The 17,275-nt window shown below is 41.3% G+C and overlaps 1 protein-coding gene across 1 annotated transcript in view; it reads left to right on the forward strand.

The window, feature by feature from the left end:
• Positions 1-16,561, forward strand: part of LOC306850184 (ABC transporter G family member 20-like) — a 33,108-nt gene extending 16,547 nt beyond the window's left edge. Inside the window, exons 13-20 of the mRNA XM_079385675.1 lie at positions 126-175; positions 8,785-8,841; positions 9,078-9,148; positions 9,329-9,417; positions 9,850-9,953; positions 12,261-12,420; positions 12,980-13,084; positions 14,835-16,561. Of these exons, the coding sequence (XP_079241801.1) occupies positions 126-175; positions 8,785-8,841; positions 9,078-9,148; positions 9,329-9,417; positions 9,850-9,953; positions 12,261-12,420; positions 12,980-13,084; positions 14,835-14,941 (743 nt within the window). The 3' untranslated portion in view covers positions 14,942-16,561. The remainder of the gene's footprint in view (positions 1-125; positions 176-8,784; positions 8,842-9,077; positions 9,149-9,328; positions 9,418-9,849; positions 9,954-12,260; positions 12,421-12,979; positions 13,085-14,834) is intronic.
• The last annotated feature ends 714 nt before the right edge of the window (positions 16,562-17,275 follow it).

The raw sequence follows: 17,275 nt of genomic DNA on the forward strand, positions 1-17,275 counted from the left end.
TTAACATTATCACAATATGCAAATTTTTTGAGAAGGACCTGTATATTATGTGGTTAGAGTAACAATTTTGGGATAAGCAATTAAACTATATTTCAGTATAACTTTCGTAATCATCAACATTTCAGACCGACAAATTGCCCTGATGCTGCAGAAAAAACTCCATGATGCCTTTGAGGTTAGTTTTAAAGATGTACATTTAAGCTTCCCTTTCGATATTCCACTCGTACTGCGTAGTAAGACGCTTGTATGGGAAAAACTCCTTTTTTCCTCTTCTACTGAAGCCCTTTCAATCACACAGTGAAACTGCACGTCCATTGGTTCGTGCAGTGCTATAAAATCGAACCAATAGCTCGGCGGTGGCGCTGAGCGAGCCTATGGCTATGCAGCCCGCCATAGCCCGCCAAAATGGGCTATAGCCGCTTATGGCTATATAAGCGGCCGCTTCGCCGCCACATCTCAGATTTCTTCTCTTCAGTAACGAAGATTCTTCCACGCTGACTCTTCGCTGACGCCAAGATTCGCCGTAGAAACGTCTGAGCAGCCGGATTGGACCTCTCGCAGCTCCCAGTCTATCCCCTGCCACCATCCGGTCTAAAAGAGCCTCACAAAAGAGCAATACTAAAAAAGCCACGGTGTTGTTTCAAATGCCGTGCCATCATTGTAAGACGTGCAGGACTCCCCTGCACGCTGATGACGGTCAAGCTGAGTGTGTGTCATGCTTGGGGAAATCCCACACTGACGCTGCGGGATTGACTGCTCTCATTGCGAGAGTTTCAGTCTCGCCTCTCTGCGGTCGCAGATGGCTTTCTTTTCAGAAAGTGACTCCGCCCCTCGCGCCCTCCCGTCCTCTTCCTCCCAGGGACCTGCGAGGAAGAAACAGCGGGGCAGAGGATTCGAGCGGCCGGAGACAAGCGAGCTCACGTCGGCTCAGTGCCCGCGTGCCTCGCCGTCACTGCAGAGAGAGGATTTGTCGGCCTTCTTCACTCAACCTGATCAGTGTCCCTGTGCGGCTGCGAGTGACATGATCTCGGATACGAGCACCTGCCCCCTCTGGATGAATCTATCGGATGGAAGGCGAGGGCGAACCATCCGTCCAAGCCGTGCAGAGACATCTCTGCACTTGCTGGATGCGCCTACTCGGCGGCTGGACAAGTGGCTTCGGTGTTGCACTCTATGGCTGTGCTCCAGGTCTTCCAGGCCAAGATTCTCACCAGCGAGGAGGCCGGTCTCGATGCGACTTCACTCAGGGACCTGAGGAGCACGACGGACCTGTACCTGCACGCCACCAAAGCCACCACCCAGGCCATCGGGCGGTCGATGTCCAGCGTGGTAGTGTTGGAACGCCACCTTTGGCTCACGTTGACGGAGATGAAAGAGGCGGATAAAATTCCCTTCCGCGACGCTCCGGTCTCATCGAATAGCCTGTTCGGGCCAGCTGTGGAAGGCTTTGCGGAGCAGTTTACGGAAGCTCAGAAGTCGTCTCAAGCGATGCGACACCTCCTCCCGAAACGCTCCAGTTCTTCTGCTGCTTCTAGTCACCCCAGGCCTGTGCAGACTCAGCAGCCTGCCAAGCCAACGCCGGCCACTCCCGAACACTGACCTCCTAAGGATCGGCAGGAAAGAGGGCGTTTCCGCTCAACAAGACGCTACCCCTTCCCGAAGCACCAAGGACCCCGGCCCAAGATCGCTTTGGATCCGGCACCTCAGAAGTCCTCCTGATCATCCAGGCAGAAAGAGGTGGGGCCCAAGTTCGCAACCGCTGGACCACCCTGCAAACAGCCTCTAATGTGCCTCTTGTCACCCCGCTCAGCGCTGGGTACAGAGGGAAGTGTGTTATTGGTTCCCCACGGGCCCGCTCTAGCGCCCGGGCGTACGACTGTGATAGCAGACAAAATAAAACACAAACATTTTCAAAAAGAGAGCAAATATCCTCTTCTGCCTACCATAAGCGTCCTGCCCTTATGCAGCCATAAAATGCATTATGAAGAAGAATTGGACCTGTTCTGCAGGTGCATTAGAACTAACATTAGCATCGTGCTACATAAAACAATTTATGAGATTATTAGTACACTTTTACTCAGAACTCACTTTAAACCACCAACGAGTGTTTGTAATAACTTCCTTTTGCGATCACGTGTGTGTGTGTGTGTGTGTGTGTATGTATATATATATATATATATATAATATACATACACTTTGGGTGGCCGCGGTACATTATAAAAGTAGCCCAAAAAAAACGCAACCCACGGCTCTGTAATTTTTCCTGCGACTGTAAAATAGGCCAATTGTGCGGGAAAACCGTGACAATGGCAACACTGGTTCGCTGCACCCTTATCACATGAGTATAGGCCTACATATCTCTTGCGCACTGTCGCTCTCTCTCTCTCTCTCTCTCTCTCTCTCTCTATCGGACACACTCGCTCTCTCTTTCCACGTTCGCTTCACTTTTGTCTAGCCCGGCGCCTCATAATCACACAATCCCTGTGTCCCAATGTGCATACTATACACCCTATCTGCCCTAAGTAGTATTGAAAATTACTAATATCACATAGAATTTAGGATGGATTGGGTGCCCATTGGGACGCAGGCTTCCGCGCTGCCATGATGGCAAGAAGTTGTTGTCAAACCTTATCAAACGATTAATTAGCGTAAAAAAAAATATTAACGTTAAAAATTTTAGATTAATCGCATGCGTTAACATTGACAGCCCTAATTATTTTGTAGTGCAATGCTCAAGTAAACATATATTATCCTGTTTGGAGCTAGACTTGGCAGTGCAGTCGTGAGTCAGCAGTGTGAAGAGCAGCAGGCTGAGCACACAGCCTTGTGGGGCACCTGTGCTCAGTGTGGTACTGCTGGAGGTGTTGCGGCCGACACGGACTGACTGAGGTCTTGCAGTTAAAAAGTCCAGGATCCAATTACAGAGGGAGGTGTTAAGGCCCAGCAGATTTAGTTTGTTAATGAGCTGTTGTGGGATTATTGTGTTGAATGCTGAGCTGAAGTCGATGAACAGCATTCTTACATAAGAGTCTTTCTGTTTCAGGTGAGTAAGAGCTAGGTGGAGAGTGGTGGATATTGCATCGTCTGTGGAACGGTTTGGACGGTATGCAAACTGGAATGGGTCCAGTGTGTTTGGGAGACTGGACTTGATGTGATGCATGACTAACCTCTCAAAGCACTTCATCATGATCGGGGTCAGTGCTATGGGACGATAGTCATTCAGACAGGACACAGGTGACTTCTTTGGTACTGGAATTATGGAGGTGGATTTGAGACACGTGGGGACGACTGCCTGGCTCAGCGAGATGTTGAAGATGTCAGTTAGGACGTCCGTCAGCTGTGCAGCTATGAGTCTCTCAGTATACGTCCAGGTATGTTGTCAGGGCCCGCAGCCTTTCGTGGGTTAATCCTGGATAGGGTCTTCCTTACATCGGCTGGAGAGAGACAGAGTACCTGATCGTTTGCAGGTGTGAGTAGTTTCTGTGCAGGTGTGTCGTTCTGTATCTCAAATCGTGAGTAGAAGTGGTTGAGGGCATCTGGTAAGGATCTGTCATCGTCACTGGCCTGAGGCGGGGGCTTGTAGTCAGTGATGGTCTGAATGGCTTGCCACAGGGTTCGAGTGTCTTTACTGTCGCTGAAGTTGTTGTTGATTTTTTTAGCATACTGATGTTTTGCCTTCTTGATGCCATGAGACAGATTGGCTCTTGCTGTTTTGAGGGCTGCTTTATCTCCTGATCTGAATGCTTCATCTCTGGTCTTTAGCAGCCCACGAACCTCTGCTGTCATCCATGGCTTCTAATGGTTACGATAAGATGAGGTTATTCACTCCAATTTGCTCGAAGACCACCACGTTTCCGCGGTGTGGTCGCCACCACAGTGCGCAGCGAGGACGCTCAAGCAGAGGTGATGAATCTTCAGCCCAGAGCGAGTCAGGCTTCTACAGTCGCTACTTCCTCGTCTCCAAAAAAGACAGTGGCCTGTGACCTATTCTAGATCTCAGACTCCTGAATCACGGTGTAGAATATCAGAGACTGAATCAGACAAATTTAAGATGCATCAGAACATTGAAATCTGAGGAGCTGGAATTCAGAGAGGCCCCAAGGAAACAGGACAATGTCATAAATTAGATTCTGGCACCACTAGTCTGAAGCAAGCAAACTAACCAACTTTTTCACAGAACAGCTTACAACCTTGAGACAAAAGAACACTTATTGATAATTCCAATTCAGGACGGAGACCGTCAAATTTGGGGCAAATAATCAAGACTGATGGTCAAAGAGATGGCCATCACGTGTTCCACAACTGAATTCACAAGCTTCCTTAGACTGACTTCTCCCCCACATAGAAGACAGACCAAACCAAAATTCCTTTGTCTAAAGAACATGCCTTCGTTCTCCATAGAACACAAAGACTTTCTTTTTTCATATGCACATAAAATCATCCTCAAAGGACATTTATATGCAGAACCCCATATTATGTTTGTAACCCACATATTAGACTATCATGTTTTAATCAAATATTATGTATGTCCAGTGTTGGGGAAGCTACTCTGAAACTGTAGTTTGACAAGCTACAAGCTACTCGTAAGTTAAAGTAGTTAAACTACAGTCAAGCTACCCTTTTGGAAAAGTAGTTAGCTACACTACAAGTTACTATCAAAAAGTAGCTAGCTACATTGAAACTACTTTAGATTTTTTTGAACAACGTATATTATAAATAACTGAATAAGTGTCTGAGGAATGTTTTAAGTAAAATATTTAGTGTTTAAAACAATGCAATACAATTATGATTTCAAAGAGTATTGTTTTATTACACACAACACTCAAATATCTCAGACTGTTACAAAAAGTGTAACCTTTACTTGTCGTTTCTTTGAGAGACATGAACTTGGACAAATAAGGCCATGGGTAATTAACGTTAGTTGTTTCTCCATCCTCCAAATCTGCCGCCAGGTCTTGCTCCATCATGGATAATATGGGTGTGTCAACCCACTTCTGTACGTCAGTGAACTGTTAGCCGCAAGATGCGTGATTAAACAACAGGTGGCGGTAATGGCAAAAAATGAGTTTGTAATCAAACAAGAAGAATATCCTTGCATCGCGCGGATTCGCGCAGGCTCGACAAAACGCAATGTAGCTTTTGCTCGCGCTACACCGCTACTTGCTGCAAAAAGTAGTTAGCTACTGGAAAAGCTACACTGTTTAAAAAGCAACTGAGCTACTGCCAAGCTACTGAAAAATGTAGTTAAGTTAGTAGCGTCGCTACTTGTAGTTAACTACTCCCCAACACTGTGTATGTCTTTTTAATCATTATTGAATAGCTGAAGGATTCCTATGCGTGTTTGGTATGTATGAGTTTGAAAAATCATGCTTTAAATGTTTCTTCCAATCAATTCTTTGTCAAATGTATCATAGTCTTGTTATAGATTCAAAAGTATATTTTGCAAGGGCCTGTAAAGTTCAGACCTCTGACTGAACAGATAACATGTTGATTTATTGATGGGGTGGAGAAACAAAGCAATAGCCCGAGCAAGGACAGTATCTAATTGGTCAAGACGTCCAGATGGGACGGTCTGAAAGCCGTGTTTAAAAACTCAGGACACCATCAAACTCTCTCTTCTTCTTAAAAATGCTCTTACAACCTCTTGGTCCTCTCCCTTCTCCTCTTCTTCTCTTTTGCCACCGCGTTTTGACGCTGCTCTTTGAGCGTGATCTGGCCCACGTGCCAGCTGCTACCACAATGAGAAGAAAACCACCTAGTCTCATTACATCCTTTTATTCTTATTCTTTTACTTTAGTTTCTTTTCTTTCCGTGGAGTTTCGTGTTCTAATGTAAGTTTGCTGAAAAGTCCAGCTCCGACTGCACTCACTTCAAACTTCAACCAGACCAACTCCGCATCTTCAGCCAACGCCCAAGACGTCACTTCAAAGACTACTGAACTCTCAACCAATCAGACACTTCGGGGAACCCCCCCCCCTGTCTGCAGCGACGACGAGACACAAAGGAAACCCCAAAGCAAGCAAGTAGCACCTCCAGGTTCTAACTGAATCTGTGTATTTAATATAAATTTTAGCCTCATTGAGAAACTCAAAGCGAGGGTTAAATAAGTGATTGATGGTTGTTCAGGTCTATGCAATTGAACATATTGCTGTAAACTTGGGATTTCACATTTTCATTCTCTTAAACTCATCCTTTCCTTACTTTCTCTCTTTCTGCAACGTGTGAATGTGTGAATGCATGTGTTCATGTGCTAGATTAGTTTATGTCTTAGGTTTATATAAATAAAATCTTATTTATATTGAAAAGAGAAGTATCTTGTGTTTTGTGCTCACAAGTTATTGTCTTAATCTGCCAATCTTGTTACTGTGCTATTAAATAGTGTTTTCATTATATTTTGGATTTTAATATCCAGTGCAGAGTTTGTTATACGGCTCGATCAGTGATCAGCTGTAAAACAGTGATTCTGTTCAAATTCCCTATAAAATCATAAATGATTCCCTTTGAGCTAAATTAAACTATTTGCTTTAAATTACATATTAATATTAAATTTTTATTACGTTACAACGGCCTGGTAAAAAGGTCGTTCAGGATGATCACATTGAAACAAATCCTCTCGCAAATATGCCCAGGGGACTGGTTCATGTCACTGGAGCTGAAAGACGCGTACTTTCACATCCACCCTTTCGAATGCGAATCTCAAGAATTGTCTGTGATGGGGGGCAAAATGATGCATGTGCTGGGCAAAATGAACCAAGGAGCGGACATGTTGTCGAGGAACAACGTCTGGGAAATCTGGGAAGTCTTTGACAGAGCTCGAGTAGACCTCTTCGCCTCTGAAGACAACTCTTATTGCCCAATCTATTTCATGAAGAGCACGGATGCCCTGGCCCACGAGTGGCCCAGCCTCCCGCTCTATGCATTCCCCCCAATTGCTCTGCTACCGCAGGTACTCAGACGAGTCAGGGAACAACAGCACAGGCTTTTTCTAATAGCCCCCCTCTGGAGGAACCAGCCGTGGGTGTCGGAGATATTCCAGCTGCTCGAAGCAGTCCCGTGGCCCATTCCCTTGAGACGGGACCTCCTCTCTCAAGCGAACGACACGCTGTGGCATCCACGGTCCGAGTTATGGGCCCTGCATGTGTGGCCTCTCAACGGAGCCTTTCGACCTCCCAGAGTGTGTCTTAAACACTATGACAGAAGCTAGAGCTCCGTCTACTAGACGCCTCTATGCTCTGAAATGGACCATTTTCTCAGCTTGGTGCCAAGACCGCGATTTAGATCCGGTTACCTCTGATGTATCAGTGTTTTTTTTCATTTCTGCAGGAGATTCTAGATAAACAGCGTTCCTCATCCACCATCAAAGTTTACTTTCCATGCCCCTATTGCTGGCCGATCAGTGGGCAGGAATGGTGCGGTGGTCCAGTTTATACGAGGCGCCAGGAGAATTAAACCCCCGCGTCCTCGTACAGTTCCACCTTGGGGCTTACCAACCGTACTAAGGGCCTCGAAAGGCCCCCCGTTTGAACCATTGCAATTCACGAGCCTCAGCTCATTCTCGTTTAAAACGCTAGCGTCGGTTAAGCGAGTAGGAGACCTACAGGCCCTTTCCATCAACCCTGCTTGCCTGGAATTCGGGCCTAACGACTCCAAGGTCGTCCTGAAACCATGGCTGGGTTATGTACCTAAGGTGCTCTCCACTCCGTTCAGAGCCCAGGTCATAGTGCTTTCCGCATTTCCCCTTCGACGGATGACCAGGAATTGTCCCTACTCCGTTCTGTCAGGGACCTGAGGGTATACATCGAGCGTTCTGCCTCATACAGGAGATCAGAACAGCTTTTTGTGAGCTTCTCTAACCGCGCTAAAGGTCGCCCTGTTACAAAGTAGAGAATTTCCAGGTGGTTAGTGGATGCTATCACCCATAGCATACTCCTCCTTGGGCTTGCAGTGCCCCATTGGAGTCAGAGCCCATTCCAATAGAGGCATTTCATCCTCCTGGGCATGGTCCAGCGGGGTGTCCATTTCGGAAATTTGTGAGGCGGCCGGCTGATCCTCGCCGTCCACATTTGTAAGGTTTTACAACTTGGACGTCCCTGCTTTGCAGGTCAGAGTCTTTTCTGCTTAGTTCGCCGCCTCTGGCTAGTTAAGCAGTCTTATGGGTGCACTTGACCAACATTGTTCAAGTCCCTCCTTCGCTTGGATGGTCCATATTATATGGACACAAGGTATCAACTATACAGGACGACACCCAGGCCACGGATGACCCTGATTGCTCAGCCTGTGCTTGGTATATTTTATTAACTCCCCTGGGTCTCACTCCCACGTGAGTCATGGTTTTGAGTCATTCCCCGTCATAGCACTGCGTGATTGTACTGGTTCCCATACAATGGGAACTATCGTAACCTCGGTTCCCCGTGCTATGAGCTGCACGCCTCAGTCGCTTCATTCGAAGAAATCTGAGATGCGGCGGCGAAACGGCTGCTTATATAGCCAGAGGCCCCGCCCATTTTGGCGAGCTATGGCGGGCTGCAAGTCAGCGCCGCCGCCAAGCCATTGGTTTGATTTTATAGCGCTGCACGAACCAATGGACGTGCAGTTTCACTGTGTGATTGAAAAGGCTTCAGCTGAAGAGGAAAAAAGGAGTTTTTCCCCATACAAGTGTCTTACGACGCAGTACTCGTTCCCATATCTCAGGGAACCGAGATTACGATAGTAACCGAGTACGTTTTTTCCCATCCTTTGAACACAAGAAACTTTTTTCCTTGTCTTATTCTGATCTTTCAAAAGGGTTTTATCGAGACAAAATTGGGGAGTTTGTCATACATGGTGGCCGTCCCATTAAAGGTGAGTACAGAGCACTAATGTTCTTAATCAATGGGGAATTTCAAAGCTCGAATGAGTCATACACCTTTGTTCTCAATATTCTTTATGAATTTGTCTTTCTTTTTATCAAATTTTTTTCTCTGTGTGACTTTTACAACTATCCTCTCAAATATCTGTCTTCTTTTCTTTTTATATCTTGCTTTATTCGTCCTATATTAAAATACCCTCAATATTTCTTGTTTCATGTGGTTTGATAGTTTGAAGAACCTATATATGGCAATAAGAACACAGATTTCACAACTTTTGTGACACCAGGAGCTGTTTTGAGGTAAACACACATGCAGTACATTCACATGTATTCCATTAATTATATCAATCACAACATTAATACACACACACACACACTTACAGCCATTCAAAAGTATTACTACACTGTTGGATAATACTACTGCATCATGATGGACCTCTTTCCAATATCATTTATCTCTTCTTTTCTTTCTCTTTTCAGCATTACATTTTACCTGGCAGTGGGGTTGACCGCGCTGTCCTTTGTGTTAGAGAGAAAGGAGGGGCTGCTGGACAGGTGCTGGGTGGCAGGTGAGACAGCTCACATCAACCAGATGGCCATCATTTGATTTAGGAATAAATTCACTAAAGAATTGTGGCACTTTTGAATGGAGTATTTCAGCATAAAATCCTGTCTTTTTTCCTTACCACCCACAAACCAGGTGAATGATAGCTGTCTCATTCACAACCCAAAACTTAGAACTGTCCTGCAGTATGAGAAATGATGCCTATATGCATCAATGTTTAGCTCTAAACTTTTAGATTAGAATAAGTGGGCACATTTATTGAATTCAACCCTTACTTTTCATGAAGACTTCATGAACAAGCAGTTTTAGAGACTTACCAATAGGGAGAGTACCTAGCAGCTAAAAACATGAGCAGAATATAGAGTTTTAAACACACCTGGTAAGCATTTCATAGATGAATGTGAATATATGTTTCTTTGTGTGTGTTCCTCTAAAGGCGTAAGTTCTCTGGAGACCATGCTGGCACACCTCTTCTCACAGCTGTTTGTTATCAGTGTTCAGATCATCCTTCTGCTGATCTTCATCCTGCTGGTCTTCAAAGTGAGTGTGTGTGTGAGAGAGAGAGAGAGAGAGAGAGAGAGAGAGAGAGAGAGAGAGATAGATGTGTGTTTGTCAGCTGTGTGTTCATCTCTCAATAATATTTTACATAAATGTCTCCATCCACACTAGCGTTTTCAAGCATTTTCCAAAAGTTTCTCATCCACACTGAAATGTCAGAAAACGTAAAATTTCCTTTACATAAGATATTATACAGAAGAGACATGATACGTTTTTGTGCAGTTCTTCTGGCAGGATCATTTTATTTAGGAAAATATCTCACCATTCACTGACGCATCTAGGTCGCACTCGCGATTGTATGTCTGATCTAAATCGCAACTCCCCTCATGTTTTGCCACAAACAGCAATCGCCAGTAAATTTTCTGTCATCTTTGCAGGACTGTGATGAGTGTACAAAGTAACATATCTGTAGCAATAGTGTGAAAGTTTGAAAACATGACTAAATTTGCATCATCGTTTTCAAAAGCCTCCGTTTTCACAGTCCACACTACAATGCAAAAACTGCGCTTTCAAATGTATCCACTTTGTAGAGCGTTTTCAAAAGCTCTGTTTTCCTTGACAAAAACCACCAGTTCGGTGTGGCTGGAAGGCCAAAACAGGGAGAAAAAAGATGTGTTTTCAAACAAAAACATATTCTTGTGGACAAGGCCTCAGTAGTACACTGTGAAGTTTGCAGTAGTGCAGGACTGTACACAATATTTACACAAGACCAAAAGCAATGTAAAGGCAAATTTCAAGATCAGATGAGATCCTCTTATCTTACGTTTTAGAAGGATATCTAACCAGAATTTATTTTTCTTCTTTTATTAACAAATAATTAGAAATCTGTGAAAAGGTCTGTTTTTCAAAGTATCAGCTAGATTTTTACACTGGCAAAAATTTAGGGTCATAAAAAAATTATTTTTTAATGTTTTTGAAAGATGTCTCTGAAAGCTGCATTTATTTGATCAACAATACAGGGAAAAAGTACTATCATGAAGTATTACTACAATTAGAAAACTGAAGAGAGAAATTCATACAGGTTTGGAACAACTTATGGGTGCGTAAATGATCGCAGGAATGCACACACATGTGTCGTGGTACTCTCGTGAATAAAGTTGTTATTTTTGTTCTCTTTGCACATAAAAAGTATTCTTGTAACTTCATAAAATTAAGGTTGAACCACTGATGTCACATGGTCTATTTTAACAATGTCCTTAGTACCTTTCTGGGCATTCAACGTGGTAGGTGTGTTGCTGCCTATGAAGCTCTCGGATTTCATCAAAAATATCTTAATTTGTGTTCTGAACATGTCTTTCGAAGGTATTACGTCTCATGGGTCTTAGGGGTTTGGAACAACATGAGGATGAATAATTAATCACAGAATGTTTATTTTTGGGTGAACTATCCCTTTAAGCATGTCAAGACTGAGCAGGGCTGTTGTAGGGGAGAACTAGGGTCTGTGAATTGTCCTGTGCTCTGTGAATTTTAGAAACAGCCCTGGGACTGAGCCATGCAAGTTCATTTATTCGTAAATAATTCCTTGCTTTGTGTTTAGAGATTTGTGCTTGGCCACCGTGGCAACAAAAGGATTGCTTTGGTAACAGACCCAGCTGTAGATTAGCGATTCTATTTCTAATGTGTAACTGTTCCAGTAAAGATGCTGAATTGGCTTACATGTTCTGTGTAATCAGTTAATAAGAGCTGTGAGCTTCACACAAAATACTCTTCACATTCGCTTATGATGTTTGTGTCATGCCGGTATGTTCAGACACTATAGGTCTGAATCACTGTTTAAAAACAACCTATTGTTAAATATTACACACATGTATTGTTTTTGCAACATAATGTTAAAATGGTATATTTGACACTTTATATCAGGGCTGTGATCTGAAGAACAGCACAGGGACTAAACAGGACTTCACAGGAAGTGGAGAGGGAAATTTACCCAGTAGTCATTCTGTACTTCCTGAGTACTTATTTTCTCACATGAATTTTATTCAGTTATACAATAGTAAATTCGCTCTACATTTAAGAATGCGTTTAGAGTATGATGACAAAATATAATACATGCACAAGTGTATATATAATGCACATAAATACATTAAGCAGGATCCGACAGCTTTCTGACCCTCCATAGACAGCACGTGTATTTTATATTTACATATAATTACATATATTATTTCATATCTGAAAGTGTCATCAGACCCTGTGTGATTCATATGGATTCTGTGAACTGGAATATAGCTCTTTCATAATATTTTTTATCATTATCACCATATTTTTCATGTCTCTCTCTCTCTATTGCAGATTCCTAATGAAGGATCTCTGGCTTTGGTGATCTCACTGATTGTGTTGCAGGGAGTGACGGGAATCTCCTTTGGACTGGTCATTTCCTCTGCTATCGATGACGAGCAGTCAGCCAATCAGGCGGCTCTTGGAATCTTCTACCCCAACCTCATCATTAGCGGTACACTGTTTGATCTCATAGATGTTAAAAAATAAATTAGATAGGATAAGGTTATGCTGTGGCTTATTTTACTTGCTATTATTTATATAAGTTAACCTTAAACCTCACACTTTTGTATTGATGCAGCCTTCTATGTTAAGATTGTCTGTCATTTCTCCCTCCTCCCCAAAATGGTGCAGTCCAGAAAATATAATAAGAGCTATATTGGGGCTATGCTATCTGGGTGTGTCAAGTGCATTAATGGATGTGATTCCACAGTGAGTAAAATCGTGGATTCATAGTGGAGTGGAATAAACAGAGTGAATGATGATTGATGGATGAGATAAAAATGGAAAGGAAGTATAGATGATTATTGTAAAGAAATGGAAGGAAATTCTCCTTAGTGAGGTCTTGACCCCACTTACCGATCATAATTCACATTAATACGCACCATCTAATTTGTCATTTGTCATTTATGGCCTGCTCAAGTAACACAAACACACTAGTAACTACTAAGAATATACTTACGTAGATGATGTTACAGATTAAAGTTTTACATTAATGAAATTACCTCCTGTAGGTGTTATCTGGCCGGTTGAGTGTATCCCGTATCCTCTGCGTTATTTGAGTCTAGTCCTGCCCCAGACCTACGCATCTGAAGCCTTGCGCTGCATCATGTACAGAGGTAGAGTATGTGCACTCATGCACGAACACACATTTAATATAGCACCGATACCAATAAACTTTTGATATAAATTATAATAATAAGAATAAATATTATAATTTATTAGAAATATAAATATATTTATTTTAAGCAAATTATTATTTTTGATTAGATAGGACAACAATAAATCTATCATTTTTATTATTTATTTATTTATAATAACAAGTATCTTATAAATACATTTATAATTTTGTAAGTAATTTTATTAATTAATATATTTGTATTTAATTAATATTTATATAAATATGTACATATATTTATGACCTAATGTAACAAATAATACTATTTTATATTAATAACAATTTGGTATAAAAAGTATTTGTCATTTTGACATCCCTTTAGGAGACTGTATAAATCACAAACTCAAACGTGTAAATATTTATATGAATATTGTGTTATGGTCGTAGTGGTTGTTGAGTTGCATAGTACGAGAGTCTTCTCACAGAAACGGAGTGTCTGAAGCATGTCTCTATCATCACATCACACGTTTCAAATGGACTGCCCTACCTGCACACCTCAGATATATAACATTTCTTGTATGATGTGTTCAGCTGACACACACAGAACAATTCTCTCTGAAATCCCACTCAACTAACATTTTCCCTCTGATAGAAACATCTTGAGTTTCAGCAGACTTCACGATACCTGACACTCTTCTCTCTCAATTATTCACGGAGCAGGAGGAGCGTCTACCTCCATTCTGAAATTAAACACACAGCTTCCCTGTTGTTTACCTGCCAGCATTGCTCACGAACCGGAACCGGTTAGACAGAGAGGCTCAGAGAACGACACACAGTCAAAGTTCAAGTTCAAACATATTAGAGTTAAATGACTGCTGATACTGTACAGGCTAGATCAGAGCTGAGACTGGTCATGTGACTGGAAATGTACAGACTACACAAACCTGGTTTTTCCCTTCAATAATCTACCTGAGCCCTTTGGTTTTTGATCATGACACCACAATGACATCACTGTGAGGCAGCGTTATTGTTAACCAAACCTATTTTAAAAATGTGTTAATTGATATAAAACTGAAATTAAATATTAATGTTTATTACGTGAACTGAAAACGTAAACTTACAAAATGTAAGAAATTTATAACTGTTGCCTTGACAACTAAATGCAATAAAGTAAGTTTAAATGGAAGTACTAAAATTGGGGGAAAAAAATTTGATGGCATACAGGATGTAACCTAGAAAATATAAAATGAAATGAAAATACTGAAACTGAAAATATAAAAATAAAAGCTAATTTAAAACATTAATAAAGACTGTAATAGTTTATGAATAATATTAAACACTGCTCTGGGAGGAGTCTGTACATTCTGTACAGATTAATTATTGTCTTCCTCAATTTTACCTGTGAATGTTTAAAAATAGTCTTGTAGAACCACATTTTTAACTATCTAGTTAGGTTAACTCAACAGCTGTCCTAAATGCTCATACCTAAATCTATTATGTGTGTTTAGTGTTGAAAAGTCTGATTCATTTTAGTAAATTGATTCAATCAGATGGTTTATGAGGCTTTCACAAATCTAAAGGCAATTGCATACTGAGTCCGAAATTTTCGCGTGCGTTTTCCGTATTTCGTAGGTCGTATTTATGACCTTAAGAATTTCACATTGAACAGTTTCCTTAAATATACATAGATATGCGTTCTGTCTTCATGTTCTGGTACTGATCCTCTTACGATTCTCTTATTTCACATTCAGGTTGGGGTCTGTCCCGTATGATGGTCTGGCGAGGTTTTGCAGTCACTCTGGGCTGGAACACATTCTTCCTAATGCTGGCAACGGTCATTCTCAAGCTGAGAACGTGAGAGGCTCTGCCGAGAGAAGGTGCTTCAGATTGGGTATAGTGGTGTCCAGCGAGGCCGATAGATGATTGACACATGATTTGCCAATCTGAGCCTCTCTCTCCTTTAATATGCCATTCACCCAAAACTGGCCTCCCAAGGACCATCAGCGTGAAACTCAGGGCATCCCTCAACCAGCTACGAGACCTATTCAACAAACAGTTTACTGACAATGTGACATATAACACTCATCATGAGTTTCACATAGGCTTCAATTATTTAAAAAAAATCCATCAAAGAAGAAGAAAGCAAGTGTTGAAGCCAACTGTTGGAAATTTCCATACCCTCCTTTTCCCCGTGGTTTATATAATGCATCCTGAATTCAGATTCACTGACTAGGCTTTTTAGTGCATGTTCCATATGCCTTGTCTGTGCCAGTAAACCTTACAATGGGTACAACCAGACACCTAATTTGCTTTAGGGAAACCTACTATGTTGCCCAACCTTGTACTCCCTCATCCTGAACAGAAAGAGCACTGCTTAGCAAGGATTCTTCACTGGGCACAATTCACCCTTGCATAGGAGGGTTTTGTTTTCCATACTGCTGCTTGTTCTTTATTTATGATAAACATTTTTAGATGAGCAGTCTGGGTATTAATAATCCATCAAGTGCCATAAAGAAAATGAAGGAAGAACTGCAATGTTTACATTTGAGCACATAGCAGGCCAAAGTTAAACCTGCAAGTTGAACTGAAAAGACAAGTTTAGTCATGTGTTTTAATATGCTGAGTTACTTGGACTAATGAAAATAGTTTGATGAATGTTTTAGCGTGCAATATTTGATGAATGCATCGAATATTTTAAATGGATACTAATTGTATATTGGTTTGGGGTATAAATCTTATGTGTGTTTCACTGTCCTTCTTAAATGTCAACAAATTTATCGTGCTTTCATATTTTCTTCTCCTTGAATCTTGAAGTTCAACATTAGGACACTTGATTTCTAGCTTTACCTTCACTGACCAGCTCCAGGTTCTGGTTTGGTTTAAATTCTCTGAAGTCTCTACACCACAGTCAGACTGAACAAATCTAGGCCCTGCTTAACTCAGTCTAAAGACTTTGCATGTTACTAAGCAATTGTTAGTTTGTTTAAAACTACAATTAAATTTGGTTGACATTATATCCGATATCTGTACTTTGAACAGTTCGAAAAGATTTTTTCATGTAAATGAAAACTTGAACAGGAAAATGCTGCTGTTTGAATGTTATGCAAATATTTAAGAATTATGAAACAGGCTTTTCGTTGTAGTAATAACGACGCCCACACTGGAATTTCATGGTATGTTTTGATAGAACATAGGCTGACAGTTGATTTTAGGACTAGAGCTTTGTTGGTTCTAGATTTTTTGTGTCTGGCTCAGGTTGAGGCTTAGAGACAAATGTTTGGCAAATGTTTGTTAAGTTCTGTGCCATTTTGAAAGGTCAACTTGTTACCTTTATACACACAAGACCATTATTTGCTACCTCTTGAATTGTTGCATATAAAGCCCTCATATATGTGCACATTGACATGCTCTTGGTGTAAAATGATCTTAATGGAATTAATGACAACTCTTTCAACAATAAACATTTTAATAATATCTTGATATTTGTATATTGACTGTTTTTGTATTTATTCAACAGTGAGCTTCAGTCAGAGAGTTCTCGGATTTCATCAAAAATATCTTAATTTGTGTTCTGCACATGTCTTATGAAGGTCTTGCAGGTTTGGAATGACATGAGGGTGAGGATTTAATAACAGTATTTTCATTTTTGGGTGAACTATCCCTTTAATAGGTCAATCCCAAAACATTACAGATATTTTCCTCACAAATTTCCATTGTAAAAGTATTCATGTAAACACATTTCCTGTTTTGATGAACCAGATGAAATGATTCATCTATGCATCATTCCATGAATGCTAGTCAGAGACAATATAATTTAAAAATAACTATTCCTGTAACAAGATCAGCTACATCCAGCATGCTGGCACACCAATAAACAGAATTCTCTCAGATTCAATAAGATTCTTTGTTATTAATCTTATTTGATATCTACTGATGTGAATATCGCTGGCTTTGAAAGAAAGGTCCGGCAGTCAGATACATCACGTCAGTTTACTATCCATGCTGCTGATGTAATGTTAGCGTAGTTGCTTAGTGTTGAACATCACACCGTTTGTCAGTGTCAACTTCCATCTCTTATGCAACAGGTTCTGAAGATAGTGTTACCTTGATAAGAAATGAGGATTGTTAATTTAATGTAAATTAAGTGAAGTAAATGATGTTGTCAAATCAAGCATTTCTATTGAATTGTCTA

This window comes from Barbus barbus (assembly GCF_936440315.1).
Source record: "Barbus barbus genome assembly, chromosome: 30".
NCBI lineage: Eukaryota > Metazoa > Chordata > Actinopteri > Cypriniformes > Cyprinidae > Barbus > Barbus barbus.